At 46.2% G+C, this 12,544-nt stretch overlaps 1 protein-coding gene across 1 annotated transcript in view; it reads right to left on the reverse strand.

The window, feature by feature from the left end:
* Positions 1-12,544, reverse strand: part of EXOC4 (exocyst complex component 4) — a 264,576-nt gene that overhangs the window by 203,762 nt on the left and 48,270 nt on the right. Inside the window, exons 6-7 of the mRNA XM_033057550.2 lie at positions 12,066-12,309; positions 6,760-6,937 (exon numbers count right to left, since the gene is read on the reverse strand). Of these exons, the coding sequence (XP_032913441.1) occupies positions 6,760-6,937; positions 12,066-12,309 (422 nt within the window). The remainder of the gene's footprint in view (positions 1-6,759; positions 6,938-12,065; positions 12,310-12,544) is intronic.

Raw genomic sequence — 12,544 nt, forward strand, 5'->3', positions numbered from 1 at the left:
TTAGCAAGGGCCATTCCAGGGAAAGGAAATAATCCAATATCTGCAGCCAGCTCAGCTCTGGAGCTCATCCAGGTACCTGTTACCACATAATTCAGTTAGTTTTGAACACAGCTCAGCCAGGATGGTTCAGTCAAAGAGAAAACAGATCAATCTGGGCCATTTCTGCTTCATATCCTTTGTTTTTAAAAAGCCAGGATGCCATTGCCATCTCCATGAAACCCTCTCTGCACTTCCTGAAATATTTTTTTCTCCTTTGTCCAGGCCATTCCCACCATCCCAAATTCCAAGTGCAGCTTCTTAAGAACTTGAGAAAAGTACCAATTTATTTGCTGCTTGAAATTGCAAGAAGTCTTCAATTTTTACGTAAATTGGAGAAAATCTAGAAAACATTTTAATGGAGAGGGGAGGCAGGACATTACAAACCTTCTTGGCAAGGCCAAAACTTGAAGAAAAACCTTCCTGCAAAATCAGCTGGTCCTTTCTTAGATCCAGAATGATGAAACTCTTCCTGGTTCATAAACTTCCCCAGAAATTCTCACATTCTTAGCAGCACATATTTGCAGAAAACACTGCTGTAACACCCTGCTGGATTTATTCCTGCATGTGCTGAGCTCACTTCAAATAACAGGGGGGAGGGAAAAGTATCAAGTGACCTACTCTAATTATTTAAATTCCATTTTTAAATATCAGCATTCTGAGGAGTGAAATTCTCCCTCCTCACTTTCTCCTGCTAAGGGACTGAGTGAAGTTGTATTTTTTTTTTTAAAGCTGCAGACAAATCCCTTTTATGACCAGAGCTGTCTCAATGAGATGAGCATTAATGAGACAAACCAGTCAGGAGTCCAAGGGCAGCAGCTCCACACACTTCAGACCATTTAAAAAGAACCACAAAGACTCTCAGGCCCATTATTTGGAGGATGACCACAAAGGCATTAAATGGAGACACTTGGTGTAAAAGGACAGCTTCAGGTTCAAAACATCACCTGGTGAACTTCCCAAAGGCAGCAGCAATCTCAGATATTGCTCTGACATTCCAAGCAGGATTTATGGCACATTAGCAGCTCTCATGCAAGGAGCTGATTTTACTTTCTGAGGGACCAACTGTGTCACAAACAGCTCATTCAGCTTTTAAATGCCTAAAGGTTCAGACCTGTGCTGAGCCACCCAACAAAAACCATTTGGGTTTTCCATGAGCAGCTCCAGCTGATGGAAAAACCCTTCCCTTGGCAGGAAAAATCCTTTTCTCTTACTTTTTCCTTGCCTGCCTTGCCACAGTTCAGGGACCTGAGTGAGCAGAAGAGGCAGCCAGCAGCAAAACCTTGGCCAAACCAACTCCCTGCAGTCAGATTCCTGACAGGAGAATGAGCAGCACTGCCAGAGCAAGGAGAACATCCTGGGCTGTGGAAAAGGAGGCACTGGGGTGACAGCACAGGCTGGGGTGGAGCTGAAACCTCTCCTGGCTTTTCCCACTGAGCAGCTGAGGCTGCACAAGCATTCCCCTGCTCACCTGGCTGCTGAATGGCATTTTGTGCCATTACAGTAATTTCATGATTATAAGCCGCACTGAGTATAAGCCGCACTTCTGGGTGCCAGAAACTTTTCATTCTTTGTCCATACATAAACTGCACCTGATTATAAGTCACATGTTACAGTACAGGGTGTGATAAAAGGATCTGTTCTGTCACCATCTGCTGAGGGTGGGGCAGTAATCCTGATCTCTGTGGGAGATATTCTGCTAATGGGCATCCATTGAAACCAGCTGGGGCAGTGTTCTTTATCTCATGGGATATCTCCTGTTCATGGCCATGGTTTATAAACCAGCTGGGGCAGTGTTCTTTATCTCATGGGATATCTCCTGTTCATGGCCATGGTTTATAAACCAGCTGGGGCAGTGTTCTTTATCTCCATGGGATATCTCCTGTTCATGGCCATGTTTATAAACCAGCTGGGGCAGTGTTCTTTATCTCATGGGATATCTCCTGTTCATGGCCATGGTTTATAAACCAGCTGGGGCAGTGTTCTTTATCTCATGGGATATCTCCTGTTCATGGCCATGGTTTATAAACCAGCTGGGGCAGTGTTCTTTATCTTTTCACAACCCATCCTTCCTCCAGCCAGTCATTTTCTGCTCATGGCCATTGAGTCCCACTGTGGCACTGATAAAATTACTGCATCCCATTGGCAGTTGCTCCAGCCAGGGGGAAGAGCCCAACATTTCTCACCAAGATAAAAACAGAGGTTTTGGGACACTAAGGGAGCCCCTTTCTCCACTGGACTCCAGAGGAAAACCGGATTTCTCCACATCCCCACTGGAGCTTTAGAGGGAAACTGCACCTTGTACAGGAGCACTGCTCCAGCTGAGCCACATCTGTCACTGCAGGAGGATGCAGCCACCATGGGATGGGACTGCTGCCAACACCCTGCCTGACGGGTGTCAGGCTGTACTCTGACTGTGTCAGGGTTTGGGGTTTGTTCTTTGTAGTGCTGTATTTCTATTTTAATTTCCCTAGTAAAGAACTGTTATTCCTAATTCCCATATCTTTGCCTGAGAGTCCCTTGATTTCAAAATTATAATAATTTGGAGGGAGGGGGTTTCTATTCTCCATTTCAAAGAGAAGCTCCTGCCTTTCTCAGCAGACACCTGTCCTCCAAACTAAAACAGCAACTTTTCATTCTTTGTCCATATATCAGCCACACCTGATTATAAGCCGCACTTCAGGTTCGGACCAAAATTTTAGTTAAAATGGTGCGGCTTATAATCGTGAAATTACTGTAATTCCTTAAAAACCAAAGAGGGACTCGGGTTCCTGCAGCAGAGCCCTGAAATTCATCTCCAGGTGCTCTCCCAAGATTCCTGGACAAGTGTGACACAGCAAATGCAATTTAAATGCAGCTTTTCTGCAAGATCACCCACCAGACCCAGAGGTGAGGCACAAAATGCTCCCATTTCCCTGCTCCCTCCTTCAATGCCATTCCTTTTTCTAAGGAAGACTCTGAGGATGGTGGAGCATCTCTAGGAGAGGTTTCTCAGTGCTCAGTGTCTGATATCTCCAGCTCTGCAGCAGCACAACAGGAGTGTGTGGGCTTCAGTTCCTCCTTCCCCAGTTTCCTTATGGTTTCAGCAATGTTTGGGCTGCTAAATGACACCAATTTTGGAAAACACAGGAAAGCATTAGACAGAAAAACCCCCAAAAAAGGAACATATTAGTTGTCAGTGTCTTCTCAGCAGACAGCCCACCAGAGAGCCTGCTAAAGATTTATGTCCCAGAGAAAATGTGTGATTTTCCCCCTCTTCTGTGGGAGGGAGAAAAATACAGACCCCAAAAAATTGAGAATAATCAGCTACAAATTCAGCACTAAGAAAGGAGAGAAAATATTTTCCTTGGAAGCAAACAGCCCCAGCCAGAGCTGTTAGCAGGTCATGTTTAACAGGACAAGGGTTCTGCACCATCCCTGTGTCCTGTCCCTCCAGGCCTTGTCCCCAGCCCCTCTCCAGCTCTCCTGGAGCCCCTCCAGGCCCTGGAATGTTCTGGAAGCTCTCCCTGCATCCTTCCCTTCTCCAGCCTGGCAATTCCCAGCTCTCCAGAACCTGACATTGGATCCATCTCCTCTCCAAGGAATTGATGCATCCAGGACCTTCCCTTGCAATCTCAGCAAACCATCAAGGCTCTCCCTTCCCTGGGCCTCTCTTTTCTATCCCCACTTTCCATCCCAATCCCTCTGCATGGATTCTGAGTGTCCTGAATCCCACAATCCTGGCCTGCCTTGCCTGGGCAGGGAGCTCCAAGCTCATGGCAGGGACACCTCCCAGCATCCCAGGCTGCTCCAATCCTTCCTTGGCCACTGCAGGGATCCAGGGATTCTCTGGCAATTCCAGCAATTCCTTCCCAAATCTCCCCTTTCCCCATTCCCTGTGTCCTGTCCCTTGTCCCCAGTCCCTCTCCAGCTTTCCTGGAGCCCCTCCAGGCCCTGGAATGTTCCGGAAGCTCTCCCTGCATCCTTCCCTTTTCCAGGTGAGCACCCCCAGCTCTCCCAGCCTGGCTCCAGAGCACAGGGATTCCTCTGGACTCATTCCAGCAGCACAGCACAGAGGTTCTGAACTGGGCACTGAACTGTCCCAGAAAAGTCAGAATTCCCTCCCAATTTATCCTGACACAACCACTCCCATCAAACATGGCTCCCAGCTCTCTCCAGCCAAGCCCTGATCCCTCATTAATGAGGCTCTTCAGGATGTTCCACCCACTCCTGCACTGAAGAGCTCAATTAGCTCCACACAAAAATGCCAAACTTTGAGTTAAAATTTAAACAAATTTCCCCCCTCTCCCACCAGTGGAACAACATGACCAATATGCTGGCTGTGAGACAAGGAAATAACTTCAAACAGTGTTTTCCTGAACAAGGCTGCTCTAATATTTTGACAAACTGCTTTTGTTTGTTTGTTTGTTTTCTAGCACTCCACCACCAACTGGAAAAGGTCACTCTATCTTCTGTGTTATTCCTCCATTCTCAGAGAAGGTCACAAATATTTAATATCTGCATGTTTTGTACCTCAGCACTGCTCAACACCGAGCCTGGTGCAGTTATTAGGGGGAGCTTTCAGAAACCCAGCTCCAAAAATGAGAACAGAAAACAATTAATTCCCCACAAACCCCAATTTGCAGCCCACCACGAGCTCCTGTTATTTTGTACAGGCATGGAGAGAAAATGCTGCAAGGAATTTCCCATGCAGAGATGCACAATGCACACGTACACAACTGCACTGGTGTGGCATTGTTCTGCTCTGGGCACTAAATTCCATTCCCTGGGATTTGAAGGAATTGCATTGCTTCCCTGAGCCACTTCCTCCAGGTTTTCAGCCTCCCCCAACAGCTGTAAATACTTCTAAAAACTGAGTTTTCTGCTCCCCCTGCTGCAAATGTAGGATCTCCTCTCCAAAAATTATCCTTACTCAGAAAAGCAGGCTAGAAATAATTTAGGCTTTGGGATCAAAGGTTTTCTAACACTTTAAGGTAAAAATATTTTAAGCCACTCCAGTGGAACTGAGGTACAAACACCCACAAGATTTTGAAGAAAGAAATGCAGCATTTCCTCCCTTTCATGCCAGTCAGAGCTCATCTCTTACCTTAAACCAGCAAGAGATTATGGATCTTAAAGTGCTGCTTTTATGCATTGTAAAAGCTCTTTGGGAAGTTTTTCTGACTCCCCCTGACACCCAAGAACAATGGGAACAATTCCAAGTGGGTTGTTGTGGTTTTTTTGGCATATTTTTTCCAGAGATCTTGGTCAGACATTGTCTCCCCAGCACAGAAACTCCTCAGGGCTCACACATCCACAGCTTCCAGTTCTATCAATGCTGTTCAGGGAGAGCCAATAGAAATCACCCCAAATTTCACCCCACACCAGGACTGGACCCATCCCAAACTCCCTCAGAGGATGGGAATATCCAGCCTTGATGTTCTGCTGCACTGAGGGAACAATCATGCCAGGGTTTCTACTCCAAGGTTTTGTCTTTCTGCAGCAAAACGTGCAGAACTCAAAGCTTGAAGTTTTTCTGGACCTTGTGGGTCACAGGAAGCTGGCTGCAGATTCCCCATTCCAAACTCATTCCTTAAATTTAATTCTTCCCTTTTTTTCTTCACTTCTTTATTCCCACTTCAGTTGTGTGACATCTTGTTGTTCAGAAAACACTCATGAACCTCTGGCTGGACATTTCCAAGCAAATTTTTGCAAGAACAATGTTGAAGGGTGCTGCAAATCTGTGGCATGGGGAAAAGTAATGGAGATTTCTTTAATGATAATTCCTCTAGGAAGTCAAATATGTGGGTAAGGAGTCAGTGCAGGGTGTTGAAGGCCCACACCTTACATTTATCCTGTCCAAGTATTTAAATTCATACCATGAACACAGTTGGGATATTTGTGTGAGGAAAAAAACTGCATCACTGCACAAAGAATCCTGCAGAGCAACAGCTACAAACCAGCCCAAAACTGAAAAAGTGACTGAGGGCAGGAGGCAGAGAGCATTTTCCATCAGCAGCCCAGAGCTGGAATGACCAACATAAATCCTTCCACCTCCTGTAAATAATGCCAGGCTCACTTATCTGACCTCCTCTCTCACATGCCAGGTGAAGTTCCACATCTGTGCACTATGTACAAAGGAAAGCTCCAAATAAATAAATAAATAAAATAAACATACTAAACATGTGCTTAGTGTACCACTAAACACAAACACAGCAAGAATGAGAGAACAGACATGTGACAGATGAGAGCTCTGCTGCCTGAGAGAGCCTCAGATCCCCAGGTGAGAGGCACAACACCTGAATAAAGCCTCAGCAAGGTACAGCTTTAGTTTCTGGCAGTTAAAGGGAAGAATCAAATAAGAATTTGCTGCAAACATGCTGGCAGCAAGTGTCTCAGCTGCCTAAAGCCAGCCATAATGACAGCACAAGACAAGCCATTAGAGCTGTGACACTTTGTAAGACAGGCATGACATGGTAACACAGAACAAAAATGTCACTTTGAAAGCTGCTGATAAATCACTTGGTAGGCAAAAGGAATCAACCTTTCCAAACACCATAAGGATGAATCCAGGGGATTTTTTTTTGCTGATATTTAAGCTCTTTGGAGTTTTACAATCTGTTGTAAATGTGGCCACTTACCAAAAAGCCAAAGACAAATCCCAGCACCCTGAGCCTTGAGCACCACAGGCGTTCTCTGGCACTGCTCTAAAGCTACAGATGTGCCCAGCTGAGGGATTCTTACCTGCAGGACATCCTGGATCTTCACCCACACATCCACCATGTCATAGAGCTTGATGTCCCCATCGTGCTGGCTGCAGGGGGAGGCCACAGTCTGCTGCAGGTGGCCCAGCACCACCGAGTGCGCGGCGGCCACGGCGTTGAACTTGTCAAAGAGCAGCTCCAGCAGCTCCAGCAGCAACCTGGGAAGCACAAAACCAGCTCTGCTCAGCTTCTGGGACATGGGGAATGTCCCCAGAGACAGTGTCCCCAGTGCTCAGCTTCTGGGACATCCCACAGGCACACAGGGCACTGGGGTTTTGTGTCCTGTGTTGTGACTTGCTGAGGTCACCAAGTTTCAAACCCTCTCTGTGGGCTCTAGGGAATTGCTCCAGTTCAGCTTTGGTATCTGAACATTCCTGAGGATTTTTCTGCTCATTCCCTTCCCTAGATCAGCTTTAAAACTCTCCCTGCATCCTTCCCTTCTCCAGCCTGGCAATTCCCAGCTCTCCAGAACCTGACATTGGATCCATCTCCTCTCCAAGGAATTGATGCATCCAGGGCCTTCCCTTGCAATCTCAGCAAACCATCAAGGCTCTCCCTTCCCTGGGCCTCTCTTTTCTATCCCCACTTTCCATCCCAATCCCTCTGCATGGATTCTGAGTGTCCTGAATCCCACAATCCTGGCCTGCCTTGCCTGGGCAGGGAGCTCTAAGCTCATGGCAGGGACACCTCCCAGCATCCCAGGCTGCTCCAATCCTTCCTTGGCCACTGCAGGGATCCAGGGATTCTCTGGCAATTCCAGGAATTCCTTCCCCAATCTCCCCTTTCCCCATTCCCTGTGTCCTGTCTCTGCTCAGCTTCTGGGACATCCCACAGGGCACTGTGGTTTCATGTCCTGTGTTGTGACTTGCTGAGGTCACCTGGCTTCAAACCCTCTCTGTGGGCTCCAGGGACTTGCTCCAGCTCAGCTTTGGTATCTGAACATTCCTGAGGATTTTTCTCCTCATTCTCTTCCCCAGATCAGCATTGCTCTCTTTTAAAACTCTCCTGTTCAGGGCTACAGGGAAGACAAAACCATTAATAACTCCCCAGTAATTAAACTGGACCAACACAATATTAGAGCCCACTGTGAGATCCCAGGTAGGGAGGGAAACAAGCTGCTCTTCCCCCAGAAAAAAGTATCTCAGGGCAATAAAAACTGGATAAGAGGAATTATTTTTGAGTTATTAAATTAATATGGCAGGTTTCAAACAACAGGAAATATCAGAAAGCTGAGGTATCAACCCTCACCACTTGCCATGATTTTACTCCTATATTTGTTATAGCTACAGCATCATCTAAATCTACTGCACTGTACCTGCTCCTATGGCTCCTAACTGCCCAATTACCTTAATTCAGGCACCTTTGCAAAGTCCTGAGCAGTTTGTGATGAGGCAGCACCACCACACTCCCAGTGTTTGAGAACAGAAAATCCCGATGGAGTTCAGCGCCGTTTAATGAGCAACTCGAGTCCCCACATCACCCCAGCACAACATGAAGATAACACTTCCCAAATCCATATGTCAGGCACTTGTAGCTCTGACAGACAGGCTCCATCACATTTCCTGCAGCAGCTTTGGAGCCACCACATGCTCCCAGTCTGCCCAGCAGAAGCTGAGATCCCCAGGGCAGGACACGGAGCTGGAGCTGCTCCCACTCCTCCTCCAGCACCTCCAGCGTGCACAGGAGCAGGGAATGGCTTTGGGGACACCCTCAGGATCAGCCTTGGCACCATCCCAGGGGGCTGCAAGCCCTGCCCAGCCTGGCCTTGGGCACTGCAGGGATCCAGGGATTCTCTGGCAATTCCAGGAATTCCTTCCCCAATCTCCCCTTTCCCCATTCCCTGGGTCCTGTCCCTTGTCCCCAGTCCCTCTCCAGCTCTCCTGGAGTCCCTTCAGGCCCTGGAATGTTCTGGAAGCTCTCCCTGCATCCTTCCCTTCTCCAGGGGAGCTCTCCCAGCCTGGCTCCATGAATCACACAGAAACATCAGCTCCTGTCTCTCCTGCACAGATCCTCAGCAGTGATTCACTGCACTGCCACTCACACATTTCAATTATTTCCACAGGAAATCAAACACAATTTATCTATCCTCTCTCAAATTCTTTTGCATGTCTTGAATCCTCAAACTCCATTCCTTTCAGAGAATCCCAGAATGGTTTGGGTGGGAAGGGACTTTAAAACCCATCCAGTTCCAACTCAATTTCCATGGCAGGGACACCTCCCAGCATCCCAGGCTGCTTCAATCCTTCCTTGGGCACTGCAGGGATCCAGGGATTCTCTGGCAATTCCAGCCCAGCCAGCAATTCCTTCCCAATCTCCCTTTTCCCCATTCCCTGTGTCTTGTCCCCAGTCCCTCTCCAGCTCTCCTGGAGCCCCTCCAAGCTCTACAAGGGACTCTGAGCTCTCCCTGGAATTTTCTCTTCTCTAGCCTGGCTTCTCCCTCTGAATTAATTTGTGACCTTCTCAACTCAAAAATAAAGAGCCACTGGAACCAAGATACCTATTCAAACAAAACCAAATAAATTGTGTATGTGTATCCCTTTTCTTCATATTTCAGAACAGCAGCAAATGCTAAAAAATGTGACATTATGGAACCAAAGTAATTCTGTACCACTGACAAAACATCCTCAGTGCCAGCCCAGCTTCCACCAAGATCCCATGGCAAACAAGAGCTCATTTATCCCTGCACCTCCTTGCTGCCCCAGCAAAGAACAGCTCTGCAGAACTGGAGAGTGGGACAAGTTCACTTTACTCTCACCAGGTGAGCCTGACCTCACATTATCAACTTGTTTATGGAGCCATTACTAAGATAATCCTACACTGATCAGATCCTTTTTGTTTGAAATTCCAGTGTCTCCCTACTCCCATGGTCCAGACTGATGGACATGAAATCCTCCAGATCCTCCAGGACATTTTCCATTCCCACATCTCCCTGTTTTCAGCTTAGCCAGCACCTCTTATCTTAATTTTTCTTCTCCCTGTAAATCCTGTAAATCTGTCAGGTCGTTTTTAAAAGAAAAGAGACACAGGCAATGAGACAAAACCCATCAAACAGTCTGGCCAGGATGGGGTTGGGGCAGGGAGTGCCCTGAGCTGAACAGGGAGCTGCAGTGACAGGAGCCTGGCTCAGGCAATTTGTCACCTCCTAACCCAGAGAGAGGGGAAATGTGTTGGGGACAGTGACACAACCCAGAAGGGACTTCCATGGGCCAGGCAATAATGGGAGTGAAGTGATGGCCAGTGACTGCTGCCACCCCAGTGAGGACATTAGTGACAATTCAGTCAGAGGGGTGGCCTGGACAGAATTCTTGTGTTTATTTCAAAGCCTGGAGATGAGGGAAAAAGTCAAAATATATTATGGATGTGTAGGGAAAAGCACATGGAATCCAAACAAGAGGATTTAGGAGCACAAGTGTCAATCTCCCATCTCTTCTTGGACTGGATTTTTAATATTTCCTTATAAAAATGTCCCATAAATCTGTCCCTGAATTCAGGAGAGCCCCTGAATTTTGAGGTTTGTGCAGCAGCACCCGAAGTAAACTCAACCTGGGCTCTTCTGTGCTCCACAACCCCAGATAAAGATTTCTAGATATGCAGGTGTGACTGATGAGCCACTAATTATTCACATAATTAAGGATAAGGCAGTGGCAATTCCTATAGTCAAGCCCTTCTCCATTAACTTCTTTGAAGCACAGAGATATAAAAATGTTAGAGAATTTCCCAAGACTTTAAAATTGTCCACTTAAAGCTGAGCTCAGCTGAAACATGAGATTCAGGCAGAGTTTTCAGAATTATCTTCTCCCAGGGACAAGGAGCTACTTGGAAGCTGCTCCTGCCCTTCCTGAAGCTCTGAGAGCAAACCAGAAAAATCTTGAGTTTAAAAATTTGGGGGTAATTAACAATATTTTTATACACAAATGTAAAAGGTGGCTGCACAAACCTACATGGAAAAGCTTATTAAGGAAGGAAGGAAAAGAGAATTAAATTTAAAAAGTAAGAAGAATGAGATCAGCAGCTTTTCTGGCCAGGTTCCACAAATCATTTCTCTCTTGTACAACGAGAAGGGCTCTAAATAATTCTTCCATGAGGTCTCAAGAGGAATTACACCAAAATTTCCCCAAGCAGATCATCAGCTTCATCCTCAGTCCCAGAATGGTTTGGGTTGGAAGGGACTCCAAGGATCATCCGTCAGCCCAATGAAGAGTTCAGCATTTTGGGCACTGCATTGTGCTCAAATCTGGGCTCTTCCAGAGCTCTGTTGAAGCAGCAGGGCCTTGTTGTTCAGATTTATTTTTCCCCTGGCAGTAGGAAAGTCTCTGAGTTTTGATTTAAAACTGCAGCTAATTTAAGGGGTGGGGACACTCTCCCATACTGTGATTTATTCTTTTCAGTAGAAATGAATTCACCTGCTTGCTGTAAACTTCACGTGTGATTTAGGTTTAGAACCAGTTCTAATTATGTCTGTGTTCAACAACAATTCCAGACACTTCCATGGCTCTAGAATATGAGCATCTTAAAGGCTCACACTCTCCATCAGATGCCAAAAGCCATTAAACCTTTGTGAGCCTCACTCAACCCTCTGGGCAGGTTAATGCCATTGATGGATGATCTGATCCAATTTATCAATTCCAACAGACAACCAGGAGCCACACAACCTCTCCAGACTGGTTCATAAAACAAGTAACAAGAATATGCTACATTCCTGGCATCAGAAACTAAAATTCTGCCTTCTGACCCATCAAAATAAAGCTCATTTTCACTGAGTTATCAGCATTGTAACTCTATAAATTCTTCAAAACAGAATTGCTTCCACAGCAGTGCTAATGAGAGGAATTAAAAAAGGAGTCTTTATCAAGCTGATGTTTTCCTTGGGAGTGATTTTCTACTACAAATATTGCACATAATGAAGGTACACACTTTATTTTTCTGCCGTTAATTCCCTTGGGACAATGATCATGACAAGGTGAAGATGAATATTTCAGCTGGATGAGACTCCTGCTGGAATCCTTTTTTTATTCCAAAGGCCAGTTTCAGGGAATTGTGAGGAGCACCACAAACACAGTGCTCAGTTGGCTTCCACACCTTGCTATTAACATAAATGGGGCTGCAAAACAATTAGAGACTTGGCCATACATTTGTGATAGAATTAGTTCCATCCACGATTTCAAAGCTCTGCACCTGCAGCAGCTTAATTGGACTCTGCTACACTCAAAACCACCAAGCTGAATTTTCCCATTTCAAGTCATATTATTAGGATTTTTTTTTTTTTGGGAGTTGAAATATCCTTACCTAGGCTGGTTTTCCTGGGAAATGTTCTCCCCTCTCTGGTAACTACTGTCAGCCACCTGAGTGGTGGAGCGTTTCACGATCTGCTTGAGCTCCTGTTCCAAGCGATCCTGGATGGCTTTCACTGTTTCTGGGATTTTCTTCAGCTTGGCCAGCCCCTTGATGAGGATTCCCATGAAGACAGCACTGTTCTCCTCTGGATCCAGGTCTGTGTCCTCTTTGATTTCCAGAAGGCTCGAGTCTCGCACTGCAATGAGATTTAAATCCCAGATTTTATCAGCTGTACCCAACATCAGCACCCTGAGCTCCTCTGGCTTCACAGAAACCAGGGATGAACAAGGAAATCAGAAACACTTGGATTTTGAGGGGGAACAGTGAATGTTTCTGTTTGCTTGGGGGCTTCCCTAGATATAAATACAGCAGCCTGTGCATTGGATTGATTTAGGAAAAATTCATTGGGTGAATTCTGTGTTAGGAGATAG

The sequence above is a fragment of the Catharus ustulatus genome, chromosome 4 (assembly GCF_009819885.2).
Source record: "Catharus ustulatus isolate bCatUst1 chromosome 4, bCatUst1.pri.v2, whole genome shotgun sequence".
NCBI lineage: Eukaryota > Metazoa > Chordata > Aves > Passeriformes > Turdidae > Catharus > Catharus ustulatus.